This window comes from Limanda limanda, chromosome 20 (genome assembly GCF_963576545.1).
Source record: "Limanda limanda chromosome 20, fLimLim1.1, whole genome shotgun sequence".
Classification (NCBI taxonomy): Eukaryota; Metazoa; Chordata; class Actinopteri; order Pleuronectiformes; family Pleuronectidae; genus Limanda; species Limanda limanda.
In genome coordinates this window covers 4,333,782-4,361,122 of record NC_083655.1, presented here as the reverse complement: position 1 = coordinate 4,361,122, position 27,341 = coordinate 4,333,782, and the positions used below count along the sequence as shown (strand labels likewise).

At 45.7% G+C, this 27,341-nt stretch overlaps 3 protein-coding genes across 3 annotated transcripts; 1 reads left to right on the top strand and 2 right to left on the bottom strand.

Moving 5' to 3' along the window:
* On the bottom strand, positions 1-1,894 carry lsm5 (LSM5 homolog, U6 small nuclear RNA and mRNA degradation associated). The gene is made up of 5 exons (XM_061093955.1): positions 1,804-1,894; positions 912-1,007; positions 750-777; positions 585-657; positions 1-251 (listed from the first exon to the last, which is right to left on the bottom strand). The coding sequence occupies exons 1-5, from the start codon at positions 1,847-1,849 to the stop codon at positions 219-221; spliced, it is 276 nt and encodes a 91-aa protein (XP_060949938.1). The 5' UTR covers positions 1,850-1,894; the 3' UTR covers positions 1-218.
* Positions 1,895-3,071: 1,177 nt separating this feature from the next.
* Positions 3,072-15,144, top strand: avl9 (AVL9 homolog (S. cerevisiase)). The gene is made up of 16 exons (XM_061093618.1): positions 3,072-3,251; positions 5,705-5,825; positions 7,301-7,386; positions 7,702-7,773; positions 8,179-8,268; positions 8,343-8,409; positions 8,618-8,658; positions 8,757-8,795; positions 8,888-8,957; positions 9,234-9,724; positions 9,893-10,027; positions 10,118-10,337; positions 10,739-10,856; positions 11,145-11,198; positions 14,193-14,281; positions 14,417-15,144. The coding sequence occupies exons 1-16, from the start codon at positions 3,168-3,170 to the stop codon at positions 14,542-14,544; spliced, it is 1,905 nt and encodes a 634-aa protein (XP_060949601.1). The 5' UTR covers positions 3,072-3,167; the 3' UTR covers positions 14,545-15,144.
* Positions 15,145-19,201: 4,057 nt separating this feature from the next.
* Positions 19,202-26,325, bottom strand: kbtbd2 (kelch repeat and BTB (POZ) domain containing 2). The gene is made up of 3 exons (XM_061094006.1): positions 25,885-26,325; positions 21,192-21,357; positions 19,202-20,823 (listed from the first exon to the last, which is right to left on the bottom strand). Exons 1-3 carry the CDS (start codon positions 26,055-26,057, stop codon positions 19,264-19,266), a joined length of 1,899 nt encoding a protein of 632 aa, XP_060949989.1. The 5' UTR covers positions 26,058-26,325; the 3' UTR covers positions 19,202-19,263.
* Positions 26,326-27,341: the final 1,016 nt, after the last annotated feature.

Below are 27,341 nucleotides of genomic sequence, written 5' to 3'. Positions count from 1 at the left end.
TGAGAGTCACTGATTTATTTGTAACAAAACTTTTTAATAAATGTGATTCATTGTTAATGTCTCATTTATCTTTTTTTATTTTTTATTAACAAAATCAATGAGGCATCTTGCCACAAAAATATTTTCCTCCTTAAAAGATGAAGAGGAAAGACCAACAACAATAATGATTTAAACAACTAAGAAACACAACGTAGGCAAAACACAAGTGTCCCTGGGATTCAGACTTCAGGACCTTCTCCTCCAGGTATGAGCTGTAAAACAAAACAAATACATATATTTATGTATATATATTATAGGATATTCATTTTAATGTGAAGGTCTAAAACAGAATTCCTCTAAAATCTGTACAAGCACAGCTCAAAGGTGAAGTGAGTCCATAAACCAGAAGAAATGATAAAAGTACTGAGAGTGCTTGTGTTTTTTCATCAGATTTTGACGATTGAACAAAAAACTCAATATCACTCAATATTTAAAATATAGAACACAAAGAAAATATTCTCTTAACTCAGTTATTTTTTATTTATTTTAAGAGGTTGTCTGTTTTCAGATGGTTTAAGTGAATCTAAGGCTAAATATCTTTGTACCATGGTGATGTTGTTGCCGTTCAGGAGGATCTGGTCCAGTTTGGTTATCCTCCGTCCCTCTGGTGTGATTTCACTGAAACATATTTTTATGATGAGTTAACTCAACAGCAGCTGATTAATAAATGACTGAGTTTCCGTCAATGAAGAAACTAAACATGTACTTACAACTCTGTCACATCCTCCAAGACCATATCTGAGAAAACGAGTTCAGGACAAACTCTGGAGCAGAATTCAAAGCAGACAGTAAAATCCACCACCAATAATAAATACTAGAGTAAGTCTGATTATATTTTTAAGAGACTGTAACCATGACGACTGAAAGGATACTGACAAAATCATCGAAACCCAGAAGGGTGCCGACGATCTCTTTGTCCGTTTTCATGACGATGTGAATCCGGGAGCCGATGCATTTGTCCACGAGCTCTGAAAGACAAATTCAAAGTTTGAGAAATTGATTTTTCTTTCTCGTTTTCCTGAACACTTTTTTTCACTTTAACTAGAGAATGACAATTCTGTAGTTTAAATAAAAACACAACTATAACCTAAACATTTTAACATGTACATTAAAAGATACATAAATACTCCAACGTATTCATCTTGTTTGATTTAAACGTTATATTACATGTACTGCTGTATACGGTCTCTGATCAGTTTATTAGGAACACCTGTACACCAGCTTGTATCAGCCCAGCAAGTGGCAGCACAGCTTTAAGTTAGTGGAGATACAAGTCAGGAGCTTCAGGTCAGAAACTTTCACTGTTTGAATGTCTGAGAACTTCAATGACCTCCTCAGTCACATGACCTGAATCTAGGGTCAAACTTCGAGAAGTGATTCAAACAGGAAATCAGCATCATGGATGTAAAGATGAGAACTGTGCAGGACTGATGGGATGTGAACCAACAGCAGAAACTCACAGGGTTTGTTTCCCACACAGAAGAGAAGTTGAACTGTCCAGTCATAGCAAGGTGTTCCTAATAAAGTGCTCATATACTTTAATCTCCACTGGATGAGGCTGTTGTTAGAACAGTTCCTTCATTCTGAGGCAGAGTTAACACGACAGGTTAGCTAGCTGCTAGCATCATGCTAACACGAGTTAGGGAGCCACAACGCGGACACGTTCAAACTCCTCACGCACAGATTCAACACAAACAAACACACAAGGATTCAACAACAACGTGTTTTTGTGAAACCAGTAACACAAACTGGGAAAGTACAAACCGAGCGGGAGCAGCTGGGACGGGTTCGTTGTTGGAGTCGCCGCCATGTTTGATTCCACGTGCAGACACAACCAATCGATAGAAGAATTGTCGGCTCAGACCAAAGCAATCAAACCCGAATGAATCGATAATCAATGTTTCTATAGACGCGGAATAAACACAGATCGATGTTTGTTTGTTTATTTGTTATCGATCTGTTTGTTTATTTGTTATCGATCTGTTTGTTTATTTGTTATCGATCTGTGATCCGGAACCAATCAAATGTCAAGTCCTCTCGTTTCATCTGGTTCCACGTGGTGGCGCTGTCAATACATGACGTCATTCTTTCACCAAACAGAGATATTAATACTGAGGTCGAGATGGTTCCTCACTGTTCTACTTTACACCTCTGCTAGTGTTCATTCATAACATAATATGATATAATAAGTACTGTGTGTGTAAGTGTACACAAGTCAGTAGAAACAATATTCATTGTTGCACAATCAGGATCAGCAGATAATGATGATTCTTATGGACCAAATATGATGAAATTATAAATGCAGAAATCAAAAGTTAAATACATGTTTGAAAAAACACTATTTGTGATGAATAGAGCCATTTCTGTATACTTCCATCACTTTCTTTACTGTATTTATGCATTTTATAATCAAATTATATTTATTTTTTATTTCCTTTTCATCTTAATGTAATTTTAACATACTCTCATGTTACTTAAGATCTGTTATATTATACGAAATATATTTTCAGATGCTTATATTTGCATTTCCTGTATGAAAGGTGTTAATAGGTGATTATAAAAGTGTTTATACGATATGTATAAATGTGTACTTATACTTATATATATATATATATATATATGCTTAGCCTCCAGTAAATTTAACTATTGATTTTAATATTGTTTTGCTGACTTTCAAGGCTCATTCTAGACTTGCTCTTAAGAACATTTTGGATCTTTTGACACCTGTGCCTGGTTAAAACTGGACGTTGTTTATTTTTGAAAGCTTCAAAGGCTCATAGGCTTTATTGTTTTATGCAGAAATAAACAAGTTATCAATGCAACAATATGTTGTTTTTACCTGTTTCCTTTTGTTTGATATACACTTTGAAAGTGCTTTATAAGGTCGTCCATGAATTAAGTTTATTATTTGCTTTTGATTATTATTATTAAATTATTCTTATGAATAGAGAGGCAGAAACGGAAGTGCGCAGCAGGGAGTGCTCTCGCCCTGGCCGCCCCGCCCCCCCGGGCTACAGAGACCGGAAGTGGTTGCGGACACGGTGCAGCGGAGCTCCGGGTTGATTCCACGGATCCGGGTTCGAACATCGACTCGTTCACAGTCAACCCGTCCAGGGGGGGGAGCGGACATGGAGCCTCCGGCCGCAGGGGACGTCAAAGTGCCCGTGCTGCACATCGTGGTGGTGGGCTTCCATCACAAGAGGGGCTGTCAGGTGGGTGAAGCCGCCGCGAGCTAACGATGCTAACGATGCTAACTGACAACAAACAGCGTCACTGACAGAACCCGGGACTCTGAGATGTGACGTAACCTTGCGGGGACATCAGCTGCTGTTTATAATTAATAATGGTTAAATAATAATAGTGACGCATTTTTATTGTAAATAATAATAGATGACAGGAAAGCAGTTTAAAAGTGAAGCCAAAACATGTGGAGCGCCCCCTTGTGGCTTGCTGCAGTATAAACACTTTCCATGTTGGTAGGTGAGATGCGACTAAACTAAAAGAATTCCAAGTACACGTTGAATTTGTCCAAGACGTTTTCTGTCATTTTGTTTTTAATCATTTGCGAAATTGGCTTTAAAGCATCGTGAGACCACCCTCATCAGTTTAAGATGGCAGCCTCCATGCTCGGGATGTTTTGGCTTCATGTTTGTACGATGAGAGGATGTGGAGATGTTTCTTCCATCTCCATCAACACTGGTTGTCATGTGTGAATTACTGTTGCCTTCAAACTAAACTCAAATTTATCTTGAAGAACCTTACCTAGTTTTTAAAGGTCAGTGTCTTTAGCTGGTTCCAAGAACAAGAAATAAAACATGATGGTATTTGTAGTTCACTGAATTATTAACAGGTCTGAGTCTGAAACAGTCCAGGTAAAAAACATCACGACAATCTGACTCCAAACAAGCAAACTCATCCAGAAATCTGTTAAACATGCATAAGAATCCAGATTTCAGAAATGAGCTGAACTCGAGGAATCAGACGATGACTCACCTGAGGTTTGTGGAAACTCAGGGATTTAAATTCTCTGCCGCTGATCAAATATTAAATCAGAAACAGGTGGAAAAATGGACAGGAAGTAAAGTCACTGCGCACATGATTAGGAAAGAGATTTCAAATGAAAACAGGAAACACAAAGAGCCCGAGAGGAAAGTTACTCAACTGGCTGCAACTACAGGTTTGTTGAGTGAGTCCAAGACATTAAAGATGTTATCTACTTAAAACATTGATTTATCTTTAAATTCATTTCCTGATTGTTTCTATCTGTTGGAAAATGTGAGAAAGCCGTAAAAATCCTGTAAATGGATTTTAATCTCTAAAGCTATTTTTATCATATGATTAATCAAAAATCTAAATATTCCTTTCCTGCAGCTATTATAAATATATAAGTGATTTTAGCAGCTCTTTCAATAAAAGTGTCAACATTTGTAGTCGTTTATGACAAAGAAAAGCAGCCGATCTGCACGTTTGAGAAGCTGCAAACCAGGGAACAGTTTTTAAAAATGAGTAAAGTGATTAATCAACTATCAGAAAAGAGTTTTCTTTTTGAATCACATTTTACACAAACTCTCTCTCTCACAAAGCTCACGTGCTGGTTTCACTGTGTCGACAAACCGGTTTTGCAGCCATTAACATTTAAGTCCCCGACGTGTGTGACCTCCGACCTCCTTCTCCTTCAACACCTGCTTCATTAGTGAGAGTGCACGTGAGCCATTCAGCGCAAGTGGCTCTAATTCATCCTCTAATCATCCCCTCATCTTCAACATGAGTCAGACGTGCAGCAGTAAAACGGAACACTGTCCCTCCTCCTCCTCCTCTTCGTCGCTGCTCTCCATCTGTCTCCGCTGCTTAAACACGATGAGACGCTCTAACTCGACCGAAGCAGCGTGGAACAGACAGTGAGCGCTCGCTCTGTGTTTCAGGTGAGGAGTCTGTTAGTGTCTGCTGGTCATCTGATCCGGGTCGGCCACCTCCTGCTGGGTATCACATGATCGGGTTTCTGTCTCGTCCACCTGTCGTCCATCTGTTTCTCCGTCAGTCCCCCAGGTGTCTCTCTTCTACGGCCTGAGGAGCGAACTCGCCCTGAGGCCGCTGCAGGAGTTGATCCTCACTGAGTGAATCATTGTCTGTGGGGCGTTCAGGAACAGCAGGTTTCAGGTTTATCAAGACGGACTCGGCTCTTAACCGCCAAAAAAAAGATCTAGAAGGTCTCAGCTGCTGACGTGCAGACGTTTCTTCTACTTTTACCTTCAAGACAAAAGCTGGATGTTCTCTGTGATCGCATCACGGCTGCAGCGGATTCTCAGTATCGATCAATCTGCTTCTTCTCGTCTGTAACATGTCAGACAGCAGTCACAGCGATGTCTTTAGGTCGCTTGTCTCGTCCAACCATCCAGAACCTGAATATATCAACTAGGATTTTAAAACTGAGCCTGAAACCACAATATAAAAACATTCAAATACATGGAAACAATAATACAAGGAAGTGGTCCCTTGTTAAAAAAGACAGAATATGATGGAGATATATTACAAGACGGACCAACAGTTTATTCTATAGACTGTGTATAAACCAGAAGATTCACCCCCCTCCAAATACACATAGATGAGAGACATGTGACGTTTGAGAAGTGACATCACAGTGAATCTAACCACACCTTCTCTTCAGGTGGAGTTCTCGTACCCTCCGCTGCTGCCGGACGAGGGTCATGACAGTAACCTGACGCCCGAGGAGTGGAGGTACCTGCCGTTCCTCGCGCTGCCTGACGGGGCGCACAACTACCAGGAAGGTACGTGTCATCAATAATGCAATAACCCCAAAATCATTATTTCAATATTTTATGCATCTATTTATTGGGGGAAAACCTGGAATAGAGGATAAAGTGTTTAATTTTTAATGTGTGTTTAAGGACCTTTGATTCTGTCCCAGTATCAGAAACAGTATCCGGGCGGTAACACTGATCCGACTCCGTCTTCTTGTCCCGTGTGTCGTGGCTGTGGTCACGTGACTCGTGGTTGTGGTCACGTGACACGTGGCGCTCCGGTGCTTCGCCAGCGTCGGTCATTCTGTCGCAGCGAAGTTAAACAACAGGAACTTAAACTCAAAGTTCAGGATTTAAAACTACAGTCATCAGCAGAAGCTGTTACTGTGCTGGTGACATATTTTACTGCAGGTGAACGAGGAGCCCAGTGTGTCACAGAAAAACTAAATCTTCATTTAGACGTCTTCTTTTCTCTCTCTGCACAAATGCTCCCGACTCAAACAACCTGACCTCAGGCAAGTGAGTCTGTTACAACCTGTGAAGTTCTGCACATTTCATTTAGAGCTGTGACATTTAATCAATATTTACTCGAGGTTGATTGACAGAAAATAAATCCTGGAGTTGAATAATGATGCTCTTTTAGAAAGCAGAACATGAGCTTCTAAAGGATTAATACGCTGATGATTTCTTTCCTGTAGATTAAATAAATTGAAGGTTTTATGTTTTGTGTTTGGACACAATGAGACATTAGCAGACGCAGCTCAGCAGCAGCGAGTCGGGGGTGTTTGTTGGCTCGTCGCAGGAGGTTTGGTCGCAGCACTGCAGCTGTGGCCTCCGTCCAGATGCCCCTCTGCTGCTGCTGCAACCCCCCACCCCCCCCCCCAATCCCCACCCCTGCCTCCGCCTCCACTGTCCACTCTGGTTAATCTGCAGCGTCTCTCCATCCTCATGTCTTCATCCTGTCCTCAGGCTCACTCTGTGATTTCACTGCTACATTAGCAAAACAGACCACACTTGGATTCCTGGGCTGAAACATCCATGAAGAGCTGTGACTGCATCGCTTCCATTCAGTTTCTAATCAATTCCCGACCGTCCACATTCAGATTCTGTCTCATGACAGCGTGGAAGTGAGCTGGAGATAAATCATTCATCACAGTGTTTAGAAAAAGATCCAAACACTTTCCAACGTGTGTCTCTGGATCCGACAGGACTGAAGACACAATCTGAAGCTTGTAGAGGGTTTTCTACAGATTTATGGTCACATGATCATCTCTGACTGTGATATTAAGAAACAACAAGCAGCAGTTTGTAAAGTTTGGCCTCGTGTCGCAGGTTCATCCAGTTTTGCTGCAGTTTTGAAACCACACAGTCACACAGTCGAGCAGTGAACACAGCTGCACTCAGCGGTTAAACTACTGCTAATTTTCCCTCTCAGGTCACACATGTTGTAAAATCCAGGAGATGAATTATTATATGACACCGTTTCTCCTGATGTTTTACAGACACTGTGTATTTCCACCTGCCGCCGCTCACCGGAGACATGAAGTGTGTGTACGGAGTTTCCTGTTATCGTCAAATAGAAGCAAAGGTCAGTCCGGGGAAATTCTCTCTTTATTCGCCTGGAGCCACGAAGCTCGGGTTTTTGTTCTGTGGCTTAAAGTATGCAGGAAACAGATTCTGTACCTTTCAAAATAAAAGAGGTAAAAGAGTATAACGTGTTTGCTTAGATTAATACTGAGCTGGGGTAGGGTTGATTGGTCCAGAGGAAATAAAATACAAACATTCCAGAAGTCAGCTGCAGAGTGATTGGTCATCATGACGTTAGGCTTCTGGTTTTTATATATTTACACATAGTGTCTGTTTTCATATAAACATTTAATAAAGATGTTTTATGCCCCATCAGGCCCTGAAGGTGCGGCAGGCGGACGTCACCAGGGAGACAGTTCAGAAGAGCGTGTGCGTCCTCAGTCGAGTGGTGAGTCACGTCTCATGGCGTCACACAAGAAGACCTGATTTCAGTCTTAGTGGGTTTTTACGAGCTGGAAATAATGAGATAACTGGGCTGTGAAATATTGCCGTGACCTCTGAGCTATGATTGTGCTCATGTGGGTAAAGAGAGGAGAAGGAAGCAGAGAGATTTTTTATTTCCTTCTCTAATGTCCAGAAATGACCTCAGCGAGGCTTTAAACTCCTAAGATGACGTTATCAAACTCTCATGACAAAAAACATGTATTTGAGGTTTGATTTTTTATGGTTTGACTCTACATTTCTATTGAAATAATCATAAATATAAAGGGCTGCACAGACTTTTGTTTTCTCACATCCAGAACACTTGAGTTTTGAACCTGCATGTTCTGATGGAACCTGTTCTTGTTCCCAGCCGCTCTACGGCCTCCTCCAGGCGAAGCTGCAGCTCATCACTCACGCCTACTTCGAGGAGAAAGACTTCTCACAGATCTCGATTCTGCAGGTGAGAAGTCGTTCTGCTTGTGAATCTTCTTCTTCTCTTGTTATCGTGCTCCGCTCACGTCCTCTCTCCTGCAGGAACTCTACGACCACATGAACGGCTCCTTGAGGGGTTCCACTCTGGAGGGCTCGCAGGTTTATTTAGGTCGGTAAAACTTAGTCTTTAATAAAACCACATAAATCTGTCCATCTGTTGTTTTGTTCTGCAGACTCAGATTCCTCTGAACACAGTTGTTATTGTTGTGTCTTCAGCTCTTTAACGCTGTGATTTAACTGCACAAAAATGTTCAAGCATTTTTCTCTCAGGGTAAATTCCACATTAGTTGAAGCTCTGTTTGTTTCTCTCTCCTCAGGGTTATCGCCCAGAGATCTGATCCTGCACTTTCAACACAAGGTAGAAGAAATTACATTCCCTGATCCTATTTGGCTGTAAACAGAGTCGATATTTTCATATTTCTATATCACCATTAAACATCTTCTCTCACGTCTTAGGCTGTCATCCTCTTCAAACTCATTCTGCTGGAGAAGAAGGTTCGAACAAACACGTTTCGTCCACTTTTAGATTCATTCAGTGCTTTTTGAAACATGACTTGATTTTTAAAATTTGTGGTGAATGTTTCCAGGTTCTGTTCTACGTGTCTCCGGTCAACAAACTCGTTGGAGCTCTCATGACGGTTCTATCGCTGTTTCCAGGTCAGTCAAAAACAAACGAAAAGAAAAGCTTTACTCTTCTGATGGTTTTATTTATTCCACATGTACAGATAATATAAAAACACAGGATAGAAATATGTCATCTTTAGGCAGGATGCAAAACAGACTTAAAGGCCTTAAAATTATCTCAATGTGTTGAGTGAGAATCCATCTGAATCATCTCCAGATGTTTATCATAAAGGGTTAAGTTAGTCCTGAAGGTCAAGAAGAATCAGGAAGTTTAACGTTCGGCTCATTATCCTGCTCACGTGTCTGCAGGGATGATCGAGCACGGCCTGGTGGACTCGTCTCACTACAAACCCCGGAGCAGCGTGTCGGAGGACCTGAGTCTGGTGGAGAGCTTCTCCGGAGCCGAGGAGTTCGTCTCCGTGTCCGTCACCGACCTGGCCAGCTCGGCCCTGGAGCTGGTGGGCGAGGACACCGGCCAGCGAGCCGCCGAGTCCCTGTCGTCCGGGACCAGCACCGAGGGAGACAACCACCTCCTCAAACCTCCGTCACACACCTCCCCCGACTCCTCGGAGAGCGACTGGGAGACGCTGGACCCGAGCGTGTTAGAGGAGGTCGGCGCCAAAGAGGCCGCTGAGGGGAAAGAGGCGGGGTCAGAGCCGCCAGACGCATTCGACCCCCAGCCGGGGATGCCCATCACTGTGCAGCCGCAGGCGGTCACCGGCCAGGGGGGGGTCACCCAGGGCCTGGTGTCCGGTCTGGAGGAGGACCAGTACGGCCTGCCGCTCGCCGTCTTCACCAAGGTAACGTCTCCGCTCAGCCGCTGACTCAGCAGATAGAACCTGCGTCCAAACAGGAAATGAGTCTCATATTTACTCAGACACGTCCTCCTGTCTTTCACCTGGTAACGAATCCACCAGGCAGCCGGGCGGAGATAAGCTCCTGACCTTTCATCCTGTTGTCGTTGCCAGGGTTACCTGTGTCTGCCCTACATGGCCCTGCAGCAGCATCACCTCCTGTCAGACGTGACGGTGCGAGGCTTCGTTGCCGGGGCGACCAACATCCTCTTCCGCCAGCAGCGGCACCTGAGTGACGCCATCGTTGACGTGAGTCCGGCTCATCTTCACCGTTTCATCACGTTTAATGCAGTGGTTGAAGATTGTAGCTTCAACGTGAAAGGTTTCCTCTCCTCGCAGGTGGAAGAAGCTCGGATCCACATCCAGGACCCGGAGCTCCGGAAGATCCTGAGTCTGACGACGGCCGACCTTCGCTTCGCCGACTACCTCGTGAAACACGTGACGGAGAACCGGGACGACGTGTTCCTGGACGGGACCGGCTGGGAGGGCGGAGACGAGTGGATCCGAGCCCAGTTCACACTCTACCTGCACTCGTTACTGTCGTCTGCAATTCAGCAAGGTCGGCTCCTGTCACTCATTCACTCATTCAATAGGTTTTACCCGTCGTTTATTACTTCACTCTTGTTTCTGTTGATCAGTTATTTCTCCATTAATCGTTTGGGCTTCACAAAACGTGAAGACATCAGAGGGACTTTTAGAGTTTACACATTTTCTGGAGTCGTTCCCTCTTTAGATTTATCACTTTTTCCCCCGAGGAATAATTGAAAAGCTAGAAAAGGTTTTAATTTAGTTTTTCTAAATGTGCTTCTTCTCCTCGTTTGGTTGAATTGATTCCAGGTTATTAGAGTCGTTACGATGGCGGCTGAAATCACACAGAATTCCCCTAGTGAGAAAACGCTGCTGTTTGTGTTCACCGACTCGTCTGCTTCTCTCTTGTGTCCTGGTGTCGTCGCTGCTCAGACAACGAGCGGCTGCTGGCGGATTACGGCGCTCCCTTCGTGGCGGCGTGGAAGATCAGCCACAACTACCGGGTCTGGTACAGCAACAAGCACCCGGCCATGACCGCCATCACCCCCGGGTAAGTGGGCGGGAAGAGAAGCTTTGAATGATGGGGGACATAAGATAGATACTTTGGCTTCTATAAGTTTGTTTACATCACATGATATAAAAATGTATTTTATCTTTAAAAGTACATTATGTCAAAATTGAATCACCTACAATATTATTTTCTGTTAGTGATATTTTTGCGATTAAGATCTTCTTCCAGGTGATTTTTATGAAACTAGAGAGTTTAAAACAAACACATGAAAGTCTGTGTTACTTAAAGATATTATTTCCATATTGTTTGTTTTCTCCTCTGTTGCAGTCACCCGTTCCAGGGTCAGTACAGCGTCACGGACATGAAGCTCCGCCTCTCACAGTGAGTTCTTCATCTTTCTCTCTTCCATCTTTGTTGTTTCGAAACACAACAACTTCATTGTTCTCTGTTGTGTAAATCTGCACAAAACGTCAACAACAACAACACGTGAAACATGAATAACTCATAAGACAAGTGGCTGAAGAGCAGCAGCAGAACCCTCAAGGCAGGATGTCGCCCCCTGCTGGTGACAAGGTGATACAAACATGAGCTCCATACTTCAGGTTCACTATCAAAATGTCCTGCTGCTTTGAAAATAACAAATATAAAAACACACGATTCAGGATAAATCACAGGGAAATATCATCCTTGTCCTCGATGGTGTTTCATGGAAAACTGCAAAACTGAAAATAAGAAAATAAACATTTATAAGTATGTGAATCAAACGGATCAGCCGGCTGCAGCCTCATGCAAACTGTCTGTTACAGGCAGCGTCTCACTCCCTGCTGTGTTTGTGGTCGGATATAGCTGCGCAGTGGTCAGCGTGGTGGGGGGGGCGGAGGGGGGGAGGAGAGGAGGGGGGGCAGCGAGGCACTTGTATCAGCCACAGTCATTAATTATGGACGAGTTTCATTCTCAAAAACAGAGCTGGAGACGTCTGCAGCCTCGGCTCCGCTTTCATTCCAGGAAGTGAGGAGGAAAGTCGACTCCGTCCCCAGCTGGAGGGGTACGGGTCGGATAAATACCCCCCCCCACCACACAGACACACACACTGACACACACTGACAGAGAGAATCAAGTGTGTGTCCGTCCCTAACTTAGCTTCATGGTGAGAACACGGCCGGGATCCTCCGAGCTCTCACTTTACTTCAGGTGTTCGTCACTCGACCACCGGGAACTTTGCCTTAAACTTTAACTTTAGTTTGTGTCTGAATCCCAGGGGCCACTTTACCACTTGGGCCCCTGGCCGGCTCGGTCCATGTGTTCAGATGAGCGGCCTCACGTCCAGTCAATAGTTATTATTATTATGTAACAACAAAGAACATCTTTTCTGTCTTCTTGTTTTTGTTTTTCGTCCGTCAGACGTCATTTCAGAACAGAGCAGCTCTCTCTCTCTCTCTCTCTCTCTCTGTCTCTGTCTCTGTCTCTGTCTCTGTCTCTGTCTCTGTCTCTGTCTCTCTCTCTCTCTCTCTCTCTCTCCCTCCCTCTCTCACTGCATCAGTAAACACGGAGCTGTTTTGCAACCTGAGTGGGGGGGGCAGGGGGAACCTGGGGTCAGTGGGACAGATTCAGCTCTGATGTTTTGTCCGGATGCTTCTTGAGAAGGTGAAAGAGTTTCTCTGCTGCTGCTCTATTTATATTCACTCTCTCGACCTCCGCGTCGCTCCGGAGGCTTTTCGTGTTTCCTCGTCATCGGCGTCGGACAAAGAGCAGCCGGCAGCCGAGACGTTCTGAGGGAACATGTGTCATGTGACGAGCCGCACGGCCGCAGGCGGACACGCGCCGTCAGAGGATCTTTCTGTATTGTATATGGAGCTGTTTATTTGGGTCAGGCACAGAGATGGAGACTGTGGCTCCTCCCACAGCGAGCAGCGTCCAGCTCAGCAGAAAAACTGGTTTCTGTGGACGAGCGGTTGTTGGAAAAACGGAGTGAAGCCGGACGCCGTAAGAAAGAGTTAAATATGATTAGTTCACCCGTTAAAGACCCAGATTGAATTATTTGTCAATAAAAACAAAGAAATGATGGAAAATACTGGAAAATACAAAATAAAATGATGTAAACAGTAAAACATACAGACATTAAACTGAGCAGTGTAACCAGAGCAAAACATATAACATACATTTTCTAAAAGTTCAGGACGCTTCAAAGAATATGTGATTAAAGAGAAGGAAAAATTAACGTCTCCAAATGTTACAGCTCATCAACAAAACCTGAACCAAAAACTATTCTACACACTCGTCTCCTCAGCTGCTCTTACTTTGATAATAAAGACAAACAGGAAGTGGGCGCAGCGAGGACCGACTCCCGGTGGCGAGCGGCGTAAAGCCGGGTTATTGATCCGAGACACGAGCGCTTAGCAACCGCAGGTCGCCGTCTGACTCCGAGAAGCCACCGAGGCAGCGAGTGGGGGGGGCCAGCTCAGCTCCACCGGGCCGGTGTCGTGTTGATGCTGCAGTCAGATGTGTGTGTGGAGGAATGACAGCAGCTACACACACACACACAGACACACACACACACACACACACACACACACACACACACACACACACACACACACACACACACACACAGACACACACACACAGACACACGTCTCACTTTCTCTCTGGTTTAACGTTTCAGTGACGGACTTCACTTCCTGCTGCTTCTTTTAGATCGACTCTCAGTCTCGGCTCAAACTTAAATAAGAAGAAGACGCTTCATCATCGTCTCTGATTCAAACCTCTTTCGTGTTTGAATCTGTTTTCTCTCAAACACTCAGAATCATTATTCACTTTCGACTTTGCTGCTTCCAAAATATTAACAATAAAATAGATAGAAATGGTAAAATAATGAAATGATAGGTGTAGTTAAAAGCTAAACCAGTTGATCGTGGAGTTTCTGTTCATGAATCCCATGACCACGCAGAGCGACTCCTCTCTCGTCGTCGGAGGTAACCGGTGACGACGGGCAGCGTTTATTTCCAGATGAACTAATTGGCTCATTAGAGGGTCCGAGGGGTCCGGGAGCTGGAGTGACAGACGTGTGTGCAGCTGGTGACTCGAGCCCCTCGTGGTCGGTGTTTACGCCGCTGCCGCTCGGCCCGGATGATGCAGGAGAGAGATTCCTGCTGAATGTCAGGTCAGCAAGGATCCAGAGGGAAAGGTTGCGTGTTGGACTCCCGCCCGGCTGGACCACGCCATCCTGATTGTTGTGAACCACCCCCCCCCTCGGCGCGACCTTTAGCAGCAGCACTGTTGTGTGGTTTGTTTCCTGGAAGCAGGAAGAGTTCCTCCGTCTCCACGCCGCAGACAGGAAGCTGTGTTTCTGAGCGTTTTTCTCTGTTTCCTCTGCAGCTCGGTGCAGAACAGCGAGCGAGGGAAGAAGATCGGGAACGCCATGATGACCACGAGTCGCAGCGTGGTGCAGACGGGCAAAGCCGTGGGTGAGAAAACACACAAATCGACTCCCGACAGATTAAACTACAGCAGAAGATACTGATGCTTCCACAGAGGATGCGAGTGACTTCTCTCTCTTGTTTCCTTTACTAACATCTGTCTGATCCCCCCCCCCACTGCAGGTCAGTCAGTGGGCGGAGCTTTGACCAGCGCCAAGTCGGCCATGTCCTCCTGGTTCTCCACGCTGGCCCCTCCTGCAGCTGTAACGCCCCCGGCTTCTCCTGAGGCCGCCATGGAGGCGGAGCCGTGAAGACCCGAACCCTCAGTGACTGTGTCCCCCCCCCCCTCAGCCCCCCCCGTCGACCTCTGACCTTCTGGCCCCTGAGACGCCAGAAGGTCATCGGTCTGAGAGCGTGAAACCCAGCAGTCGCTCCTCTGATGGGATGTTTACACGACTCTGGACCTGAAGGCGTCACTGCCGCTACACAAACTGTTCAGTCCACACCCACTGTGAGGCCCCTCCCCCTCCGCTTCCGACCAAAAACCTGAGGCTCCAGACGTCCGACCTCCTGTGACCTCCTGTGACCTCCTGTGACCTCGCTGCCGTCGCTGAACCAGCTCCTGACGCTGAACATGTTGTTGTTGGTTTTTGCGGTTTTCGCTCTTTGCTGCGAGTTTCTCTCTATTGTCGTATTCACGTGAATCTGTGTCACAGGAGTTGAGCTGAAGATTTTAACAGTTTAGATTTTACAGTCTGACGTCCCTGTGATAACATTCTGCTTGTTTCTGCAACACGTGTCAGGTGGATTGATGTAAATATACATGGAAACACATTTATTATTATTACTCTTTAAAATGTCCATCAGTGTCTGAGGTGACAGTAAAAATAATAAAATCTAAAAGTATCAAAGTCAAACTCTAAAATTATTTTACGAGTGAAATAAGTGATAAGAGAATATTTTTGGTTCATTTCTTCAGTTAAACACTTTTTCCTGATTCAAAACATAACTGATGATTTATTTGAAATCCTTATAAATATTAAATTCCAAGGTTAGATAAACTGGGGACCATCACTTTTGTGTTGTAGAGATAGAAACACATTTTTAACTTCCTGCCAATTACAGAGATGGGAAAATAAATCACGTTAAAAAGTAAAATAAGCCAGTGATAAATAGTTAATCTAAATAAATGAGGTTTTAATTATTTCAAATGATTGTTGCTCATCCCCCAAAAAGCTAAACTAAGAAAATACTTTTTGCCTTTTTTTGTTTTTACACTAATCAATATTGTGTATCAATGCACTTTAATGTATTTTCTCCAGATTACAGATAATTCTCAGATTTCTCACATCAGGAAATTGGCCTTTTTCTTTAAATTAACTTATAATTCAAATAAACACTTCATCTCTCTCACTCCTGTTCTCACACAAACACAAACAAATATGAGATATTGACGACACATGATCTGAACGTTGTTACCGAAACAATCCCGATGTTATTTGGTGATGAACGTGATGAATTCTCCCTTGTTCACTATGAAGGAACCCGGCTGTTCACCCTTTTCTACTGTACCCTCACGTTATATATAGATCTATATATATATATATATTGGGAGAACTATATTGAGTACATTTGCAGATAGTAAAAACGTATTTATTTGTCATGTATGAACGTATCTCATGTTTTTGTCATGACAACACAGGAACGCGTCCCGACTGTGTGTACTTGCACGACGCAGCCGTTCATTGTGTTCCTGTGAATCCTGTAGAAGTGTAACTGCCCCCCCGCCCTGCTGACACTCGGGTGTTGGATGAGACGAGTTCCAGCTGCATGATCTGTAATCTGTCATCCTGCTTCTTTGAGAAATATTTTTAATAATCGATCTTTTCTCTTCACTTTTAAGAATCTCCTCTTTGGCCACTGACTCGTTTCTGGAATTTGATTCCTGGTTTAAGTTTTGAGAAAATATCCGGGTTTTCGTTTTTCTTTTTTTACCCTCCGATGAAATATTTTTCTTTTTGTATTTAAAAAAGAGATTTGAATGTATGTATGTGAACTCAGATTCACAGAATATTTTTCTTGACAGATGCTTTTAATGTATTTGGGAAAGAAAGTGATACTATATTATATTGCTGTATTAAAAAAAGAATGAAAGAACCGAAGCCTTTTATTCCTCGTGGTGTTTGTGCAAAAATGTAGGTCAGCCAAACTGAGTGTGTTGTGTTGGTAGAGGGGGGGGGGGGGGTTGTTGTTGTGGCTGTGACACGCGGTCGCACAAAAATGCAGCCGCGTGTCGTCCCGACAACAATTCACCAGCGTCACATGATCACGTCGGGACGCGTCAGGAGCTTTTCCATTCATACAGGGAATTTAACATTTCTGTAAAGTATCGTTGATCAACTCTTTGTTTCTAACGTTTCACACGCAGCTAAAACTGTTCATAATTTAAACAAAGCACATATACATTCATGCATTTTAAGTAATACTTAAAAGTTTTTCCCGTAAATTGACTAAAGCTTCAATAGTTTTTATGTTTTCGGTTTCAAACATCACATTTTTCAGGATATTTTGCATTTTAAGTGGAATCATGATGATGTATTTGTTGGCCGAGTAAAAAACATGCTTAAATAAAACAGTAGGTAATGTAGGTAATTCTAAGTAATAAAATATAAATAAAGATGTGACCTGAGTCAAAAGCAACAAGGCGACTTCAACAGTTTCAAAGATCTTTGATGGATATTTGAATTGATCTGAGGTTTAAAGACAAAGTGTTTTCTGCACATGAACCAAAGAAGAAATCAGTAATAACTTTATTGAGCCAAACAAAGATTCTTCAAAACATCGTCAGCAGCTCGAAGCTGAAATAAAGAAACTCGGAGTCTCAGTTTCAGGAACGTTTTTGGTATGTTTTTTAATAAATTAACGTTCATTCAAAATACAGTGCCATGGGAATATGATGCAGCCAGACATGCTAGTAAGAGTTTGTCATGAAGCACCTGTGCTCATGTTTTTAAAGGTAGCCCGCCACACCCCCCCTCCACTACTGCTAGTGGTTGCTGGGACGATTCCCGTAGCAACAGCCCTGGGCCAGCCCTCTCCTCTCACAACCAATCAGCAGCAAGAATTCACTCAGAAAAAAAAATTAAATCCGATAGGAAAATGGATGTCTACCCACAATCACACTACAGTAATGTCTGATATTAAATTAAAAAAAAAGACACTAATACAAAATAGACCTGGTTATTTTCCCCACACTAAAACAGTTTGTCTTTTAAACATATGAAAAATATATATTTCATTATATATATATATATTTCAGCAGCTTGGGAATAAAAAAAAAAAAAAAAAAGAAAAATGCATGAGCCTGAAACCTACGTGTGAACTGAGTGGAGTCGTGTGTTCGCAGAGAACTCGTGTGGAAAGAAAAACACAAGAATCGTGATCGCATGACGACGGACAGAGGGGGGCGTCAGAGCCGGCTGTGTGGAAGAGCTGTGTGGGGGGGGTGGGGGGGGCGGAGGCGCTGCAGAGGGGTCGGGGGGGCGAGCGAGCGGTGAGGGAGGAGAGGTGATGGGCGACCGGACCTGCAGTCGCTCTCTCCTCCGCTCACTTGTTTCCCCGTCGCCCCCCCCCCCCAGCCCCCCCGGTAGTCTGCGGATCCTGTCGGCGACCGACACTCGGAGCAAAGATCTACATTTGTGAAGCTGCAGGTTTTAAAAAGGCGGCTCTGAAAAGTTTGTCTCTTACTTTTTGGAAATTTAAATTGAGAAAATTTATCATGAACAACAATAAAATCGATTATTTGGCAAGAAACCATCTGCAGAATAAGAAATATATTATTTACTTTGTTTACCTTTTTACTAAGTGGTGATTTGATTCAAATTGGATCAGTTATAAAAACAGTAATTGATGTAATGACACTGTTATTATAGTTGTTATCTTCTCCAGCTTCTGAAATGTCTGTTACACTTCTGGCGTTTTGCTTCAGAACTCTGAGAACATACGATGGAAATGTTTTTACAATTTCTGAGGCAACAGACAATTTCATTATTAATCAATTAATCGATTTGTCATATTTGTTCTTAAAAATCGTCAGCATCATAAATTGCCCGACTGACTTTAAAAGGTTTAAGTTTGGGCTGCGACGACTTTACAATATTCTACCATTTTATTAATTCATCAGAAGAAGAACGTGAACAGACGCAGCCCTGCTCAGAATTCATCAGAACTTTCTTACTTCCACTTCCTGTTTGTTATCGACCTGAATCAGGGAGTTAACATTAAATTCACACGGCCCTTTAGTCTAAAGAGGCATCAGGTTTAGAGTCAGTGGATTAAAAACAGAGCAAACTTTGTCCTTTACAGTCGATGAGATGTTGGTGAAAGTGAATTAATTCTCACTTCAGTGAATTCGAGTCGTTCACTTCCACCACGAAGCGAGCGACTAACTTTTCAGAACCAAACTTTTAATACTGCAGAAGGTGTGAGTTGGATCATTTAAATATAGATGTTTTGCAGAGTTTCACTTTATCCGTGGTGCGAGAAGAGGAGGAGGAGAAGAGAGGAAGAGGAGGAGAGAGGGAAGCCTACGGTCGGAGAGCGGGGGGGGAGGAGGGGGGAGGGGCTGGGAGATTTTGGTACAGTTGCCATTGTCATTCCGAGAAAGTTTTCTTTTTTTTTACCAGTTAAGTGCATCATCGTCATCATCCTCCTCATCATCATCACAAAAATCAGTTGACATTTAGATCACATTGTAGAAACAGTATGACAGGCTTGTAATAATAATAATATCTAACAGATGTCACAAATGACAAAATAAGAAAAAGAGATTTTCAGATTACTAGTTTCTTTCGTGGGGGGGTGGGGGGGGGTCTCCGTCGTTCAAAAGCCTCCGAGAGAGAGAAACCGTCCACGAGGTCGGCGAAGCCTTTCCGTGTCTCAGAGAACTCACGGCCCCCCCCCCCCCATTCGTGTTCATCCCTCAGCGTAACAGATCCTGGTCAGCGAGGCGGGGGGGGGGAGGTTAAGAGCTATACGTGAGGGAGGGTCACCAGCTCGCCGTCCACCTCGAACTCCTCCCCGCCGTCGGGGGAGAAGAGGTAGGTGGGGGGCTTCCAGGGGGACTCCTCCAGGCAGGACGGGTACAGCTTCCCCACGGCGCAGCGGAAGTCCTTCCCCAGGTCCCAGAGCACGCGCTCCGACACGGGCTGCCGCAGGTACCAGCTGTCCAGCGCCACGTCGTACTGGTAGATGGCGTACTTGGCGCGCTCGTTCATGTGCGTCTCGCGCATGAAGACGCACAGCGAGTTGAGCAGCACCACCGCCCGCACGCACGGGTCCGAGTAGCGCTTGGCGGGGATGTTGGCGGCCAGGCGCCACTCGTTCTTGTTGACGTCGTAGATCTCCACGGTGACGGAGGAGCCGTCGATGGTGCTGGTCGGCAGGCGGATGCCGGAGTTGCTGACCACGTGGAGGCCGCCGATGTAGAAGATGAGGTCGCCGAAGGCGGCGGCCGAGGCGAAGCAGCGGCTGGTCTTGCGCATCGCCATCTCCACCCAGGTGTCGGCGCGCGGGAAGTAGCAGTACATGAGGTCGTGGGTCATCACGTAGATGCAGTCGTGCGCCGCCACCGACGTGCTCCAGTTCCAGGCGAAGGGCAGCGGGCTCATCATGCTCCACTCGTCCTTCTCGCAGTCGTAGCGCTCCACCGTGCGCTTGTTCAGCTCCCCCCCGACGTTATCCCCCCCGATGGCGTAGATGTAGCCCTCGCAGTAGACCAGCGAGGGCTTGATGCGGGCGCACAGCATGGGCGTCTTGGGCACCCAGGCGTTCTGCTGGGCGTCGAACCAGTAGAAGCTGTCCACCGAGCGGAACACGGCCTGCAGCTTGCCGCTCTTGCCGTGGTTGGTGATGGAGTTCTTGAGAGGGATCTGCCCTCCGGCGATGAACACGTCGTTGTCGGGGGTGACGAGGGTCCCGACCTTCTGCAGGTCACCGGGGGGGTTGTTGAGCTTGTACACTTTCTCCGCCTGCGGACTGTAGCAGACCACCGTGGTGGGCAGGGACCCCGACATGACGTAGCCCTCCACCTGCGTCTCAGACAAGGCCTCCATGAAGATCAGCATCTCCTCCTTGGTCATGCCCAGCCGCGGCTTGAAGAACTTGGGCATGGACTTGTAGAGACCCTGCACCACCACCGACTTGTCGTTGGGCGGGAGACCCTGGAACCAGGCGCGCTGCGTGACCTCGGACAGGGCGTCGATGCGGATCTGACTGAGCACCGAGGACAGGTGCTGCGAGCGCGTCTCCATGTTGTACTCCAGCCACAGCATGGCCGCCTCGCGCACCGTCTCCTCCTTCTCCACGTTGAGGTTGTCGCTGCTCAGCACGTCGACCAGCAGCTCGTGGGACAGCTGCAGGAAGGCCTCCTGCCGGTACACCATGGGGAACTTGTGCTCCACCATGCGTTTGGCGCACTGCTTGAGCTCAGTGCAGCTGAACAGGTCGCCGATGCTCAGCATGCGGACGCAGTTCTCGGCGTTGATCTTCTTCACCAGATAGTCTCTGCACTGCAGCAGGACGTCCTCCACCTGAGGGGAAGAAGGTCGGGGGGGAAATCACAGTCAGAGAAACGCTGAATCATCTCTTTGTATCTGTATATATTTTGTCTGTATATATTTTATTCTATTTTGTTCTATATTGTTGTTTTATGTTCAGTGCTCCAATGACACCAAGGCAATTTCCTGTATGTGCAAATAAAAGAATTCTGATTCTGAAGATATAAAAACAACGTGTCACCCTCTGTTATTAATAATGACGTCTTCAGGAGTCAGTTAGTAAGATGAACACTGATGAACTAACTTAGTAATTAAGACCCTCACTATGATACTGGTATTTATAGGGACTCCCAAAGTAAGAATAGATGTTTAAACCCCTCTAGCTCCCCCTGTGGACCGACCTGGAGGAAGCAGGCCGTCTCGTACAGCGGCTCCACGGTGCTGTCGCTGATGGCCAGGTTGCCCGTGTAGGCGTAGGTGATGATGATCTGTAAAGTGGCCGGGTCCACGTTCCTCAGGTGGACGTGCGTCTGCTTGCTCTCGCTGAGGCCGCTCATGAACATCGCTCTGTGGGGGGGGGGGGAGCAACAAAGGAGGGTCGTCAGTGGAGAGAAAAGTGGCTTTGATCTCCTGCTCTGACACGCTTCAATCATGAGGTCAGATTGTTAGAACCACACACAATTCGGTACCAAAGAAAAACAACGTAGTTTTTACAAGTGAGACCGTAACCATGGAAACTAGTTCTAGTTTCTAAACCATCATAATCACGACTAAGCAGATACTTCAGATTCATAAAACATTTTCCATCATATCTACAAACATTTCCAGTCGACTCTTGATTCTGACGACAGGAGAAAACCCGTCGGACACAGAACAACCTTTTAGCTGCGTTGGACGATCTGTTGTAACTTCCGATGTTTTCCTGTTCAATAAACAACCCCCCCCCCCTCCCTAATGAAGTGGCTGGAAAAACAGACTGAAGCTACGGAGCAGAGCCGGTGAACCTGCGACCGGCTGCTGGAGCTAACTCTTCAGTTTTCAGGATGACTAAAGGCCGGCGCATGCTTCTGTGTTTCCAGGGGCCCGGAAGCGTAAGAGCCCTTCCGGACCCCTTAAGTACTTAAGTACTTACGTATCCCTTCTTACGTGCATCGCCCAATTTTTCTAACTAGACGGCAAAACTCTGCAAGCGTCACGTAGCCGGCAAGGCTGGGATTGGTCTGCTAACTACATCCTTTCAGGAGTCGCATTTCCGGTTTCATGCCCGGAACCGGCGGAAACCACGGAAGATTTAGAAGAACGAATATGGACCAAACAGAAGAGCACTTGGCAGAAGAGATCCGAAACTATGACCACTGGTGTAACCCGTCACTGACCGGCGGATTTGTGCGCCAGAAAATGGCTCAGAGTAGCCGAAGAAGAGCCGACTTCGACAAAAAACATTACTCCGCCTAGTGTTCTGGAGGGGAATTGCTTTGCAACACGATCAACGCTTGGAAAACCATGAATGACAACGAGTCCTGCGTCACAACTGCGTGAAAAGCCGCAGACGCCGTTGCAGAAGCATGCGCCGGCCTCAAGACTCTTTAACCTCTTTCACTAAATCTGATTCTCACATTTTCCCCGGGGGAGCGGCGCCTGGTCGCTGATACTTTACATTCACGCTGCTGATCTCTTTGGTTCAGCTGCGGTGATGTTTGAGAGATGCAGACGACACGAGCAACACAGGGATACCGAGTCTTTATGATTAAGATTCATGTAAACATCATATTAAAAAGAATGTGATGCTGTTCACGAACATGTCGTCATGTTTGAGCTGATTGTGTGTTTGTGTCACTTCAGTCTCTCTCTCTCGTCTTGAGGCTGAAACAATCGACCGTGTTTTCATTGAAGCAAAACAAACTCGTTCGGCTCCTGTTTACGATTCTGACTTCCTACAGACGGTGACATTTTATTAAAACATAATTAAAGTATTGATCAATAATGTCGGCTGCAGCCTTTCGTGATACTTTGTCTGAAAAACACGTCTGTCCTCCTGAAAAGGTTTTTTTTAGGGGGGGGGGGGGGGGGGGGTTGTTGTTGATCACAGCAGGGACTCAACCTGCCCGGCTGTGTTACGCAACCCTGCAGGCAAACCCCTGCCCTACACCCCCCCCTCCTTCCCTCTACTCTCTCACTTCCCCTTCTTTCTCCATCGCTCCTACGTGACCAGACTTCCCCCCCGAACAGGAGCTCCCGCCAGGGTCCCGCCGTCCCCCCTGAGGGGCAGGGGGGGGGGGGGTGAAGGAGACGCAGCCGACCGGCAGACGGAAGGAGGAGCAGAGCAACACCTCCGAACCCTCGGGGGGGAAATGCTTTGCATGTTCGCACCAGATAACGAGTGCGTGGGAAACAGCGGGGGGGAAGTCTGGGAAGAGGAGGGAGGGAGGGAGAGAGGGAGGAAGGAATGAGGGAAGGAAGGAAGGAAGGAAGGATGGAAGGAAGGAGGGAGGGAGGAATGAGGGAAGGAAGGAAGGAAGGAAGGAAGGAAGGAAGGAAGGAAGGAAGGAAGGAAGGAAGGAAGGAAGGAAGGAAGGAAGGAAGGAAGGAAGGAAGGAAGGAAGGAAGGAAGGAAGGAAGGAAGGAAGGAAGGAAGGAAGGAAGGAAGGAGGGAGGGAGGGAGGGAGGGAGGCGTTGAGTTGTCGGGACCTTTTCTTGGAATGTTTGTGTGTGCATGGCGGGAGGACAGGGGCGGGGGGGGACAGACAGGGAGGTAGATAGCATGTCCGAACGCTGCATGCACCCCTGTCACCTACAGATGGATTCTTCCCAGCAGGACGAACACACTTCATTATGCAACGCTGTGCGTAGAGAGGAGGCCACGGGGGGCCTCGGGGGGGCTGGAGGGAAGCGTCTGCAGCGCCACAGGTTACCAGAGTCACCAGAGTTACTTTTAAGGCTCCATTATGCTTCTACGTATCCGTGTCGCGGAGAGGGACGCACGGATACCAGGGAGTCTTTTTGATTTTTGCTTCTCCGACGACCGTCCGTCTGAAAACAATTCACCGCCAAACACTAGGTGGCGCAACGGAAGACGAGCTCAGAGAAGCCTACCCCATTTGTGGGAAGAAGAAGTCCACGTGTGTTTATTTACCTCGTAGACGGGTTGTACAGGTGCTCGTACCTCCTGACCTCCTCCACTAGAAGCTCTTCAATGTTGCTATCCATATTTCTATCGTAGTTGTGTTTGGATTTTACCGTCTTATGATGTACGGAAGGAAACCGGAAGTTTAAGATTAAGATACATTTATTTGTCCCAAACACAAGCACACTCATGCAAGGAGGGAAATGTAACCTCTGCTTTTAACCCATCTGGTGCAGGACACACAGAGCAGTGAGCAGCCATGTACGGCGCCCGGGGAGCAGATGTTGGGGGAGTAAGGTGCCTTGCTCAGGGGCACTAGACAGGGTAGGGAGAATCCTCTTGGATTTTTGGACAGATCAATCCAGGTTCGTCTTTTTGTTGTTTCTCCGTGGAGTCGAACCAGAGTCGAACCAGAGACCTTTTCTGCCCATAGTCCAAGTTTCTGCCACTAGTCCACCTCCTCTCCGGAAATGTGAAATACGGAAATGACGTCGTACGGAAATAATGTCGTTCGCGGACCAATCACAGCCAAGGGTGGTCCGTAGGCTATCCGAAATAAACACGGAGAGTTAGAAAAATCAGAGGTGCACGAAAAGATCTCCGAGGCTCTTTTCCTGTATGTGCAACCACACCAAGGCAATTAAAAGAATTCTGATTCTGAGAGCACTGCGTTGGTTCCATGTAGAAATATACAGCGTCTCCTCTAGATGAATAAATAAATTCGATAGGGAAGTAGTTCTTTTTGACTATTTCACATCAATGCACTACGGCTTGTGTGGTGTTAAACTGATGACATCACTTCCTTTATCCAGGTAGCCCCCCCTCAGGCGCATGACGCAGCGCCGGTCAACAAGAGACTCTTCTGCTCTTCTCTAATCAGACACACATTGAAATGATCTTTATAAAAACCTGCTGAGGTCATATTCATGTTCATCACTTCTTCTGCAACAAAGAAGTTAAAACACTTTCATCATAATCTGCAGGACGATTCCTCTCCTGTGTCTCAGTAGCTCTTCACACAGAAACGATCCCATTTGTTTTGGTATTAACTCGATGATGTTGGATCATGAATCAGGATCGTTCCACGTCACCTGACCTCTGAAGTCCTGGCTGTGATGTCATCACGTCTCATCTTGTGTGCGGCAGGCTGACTGAGAGCAAGAAGTTGTACTTTGTGTGTTTAAACACGTCTCAAACTCTTGAGGGAATCAAACACACACAAAGTAAACTTCCAGTACTGTGCGTGTCCTATTAACTTCTGATTAGTGTTGTTATTATTGTTAAAGTGTAAAGTGAGTGCAGGTCAGAGGGAGAGAGGAGGGAGGAGGGGGGACATGGGGCGTTTTTTTTTTTTTTTAATACTGTTTTATCCTGCCTATAGTGTATTCATATTTATATATATTTATATTTTTAGCCTGCTCATAGTGTATTCATCGTCCTTATATCTTTCAATTCCTGTTAATACTGTAATATTCCATATATATATTTCTACTGTACAGATCCTATTTATTACATTTTCACCTTAATATGCACAATACTCTGCACTTTACTGCCTTTTTTTCCCACTTCTGGTTAGACGCTAAACTGCATTTAGTTGCATATGTACTTGTACTGTGCAATGACAATAAAGTTGAATCTAATCTAATCGGACCCCCACGTTGAGGGAAATACCATCCTCTTGTTTTCCATCCTCCATGTATAGTGTGGGGTAACACTTCCTCAACAATATCGTTCATTATTCATTGTAACCGTCGGAGGTGAGAACTTAAAGACTTAATAACTCTGCTGCATAATAACAACGTACCTGCACCTCATCAGGATGTTGTTGTTAAGCACAAAAACCTGCGTTGTGCATTATTTATTGAAACCGTAGGAGACAAAGCGTGTTGACAATCAGCCCGAGGTCGTGAACAACAGTTTTCCTCACGTACGCCATGAGCAGGAGGTCGATAACGATGTGGCGCACTCACCTGAAATAGGAGCTACACGTGGCGAGGACCATCTTGTGACACGGGAACTCGGCGTCCTCCACCAGCAGCACCACGTCCGTCAGTAGCTTCTGTTCATAGAAGAACTTGAGCTGCTCCAGCAGGGAGACAGCGTAGTCCGTGTTGACCGGCCTGCGCTCGCTGAGACCCGACATGGTTGCATCCCATGAGTCGCGCCCCAGGTTGGAAAAAGTCAACGCGGCCGGCGGCACCGGACACAAAACCACCAGGAGAAAACAAAAAAGAGATATCTATTCGTATAGATTCAGGAGGGGAAAGCGGGTCGGCCACACCTCCAGAGGAAAGTGGAGGTGTTCGATCCCCGTGAGGAGAGACGTCTGCTGCTGCTTCTGCTGAGGAGGAGATGAACGATGAGACGGGTTCGAGGTCGTGGCGTCGGCGTGTGAGCGTCTGGCGTCCAGAGGAAGATTCCCCTCGTGGGTCGGTCTGTTGCCTGAGGTCACGCGGCGAGGAGGCACCGGGGACCAGAGGTAGAGCGGGGGGGTGGGGACGGCTGTTACAACAGCGTCACATCAGGGCTCGTCTGGAAAACACAACAGGAGAAATTAGAAGACGAGACAAAAAAGTGTAACTACAACTAAATCTAGGAGCTCGTCCTTTATTTTCCATTTTTTTAAAGAACGTCACTCGCATAAATATCTGCAGTTTGATAAACCTGCGTCTTCATGCAGGTCACCCCCCCCCCCCCACCTCTTTATTAAAAGCTTCCAGAAACAGCAGCGACAGCCAGACAGTGGCTAACAGGAGCGTCTGAGAGGCATGGAGGGAAAGATATTTAAAACACATATTCAACTTCACGTTACCATGACGATGCAGTTTATGTTTTGTGATTAACACCAAAACTGAGCCAATGACCCAAAGTCATCTCACAGCTCAAATGATCCCGGTCACATCATCAAAATGCGGCTCAGATCTTTATATTTTGTTTATATTATATTCATATACAGCACATTTCAAACAACACATTTGAACCATAGTGCTAAACAGGCTTAAAGTACAGAAATACAATAATATATACAAATATAGCTGCTGCAATCCAGGGAATCAATAAAGAGCTGCATATACCCATCAATGAATCCAAAGATAGATTTGTATAATCATTGTATCTTTAGTTAAATAATGTCCAGCACAGGAATCAGAGTTTTGTGATTCATGAACGTCAAGTCGTGACAATGAGACACAACAACAGAAGATATATTTCAGATATTAATATTCATAAGCTCCACTGCTCACACCCTGGATGCCTTAAGGCAGGTCACCATCTCCATCACTGGTTTCCAGCAGCTCCAGCTCCTAGCAGACATGAATATAATATAATATAAAGCTACTACGTGTGTCATCAAATCAAAACAAATCAAAATTAATATGTGTTGAATCCAGGGTCTCACATCCCGGATCTGTGTCACCACAATGAAGCA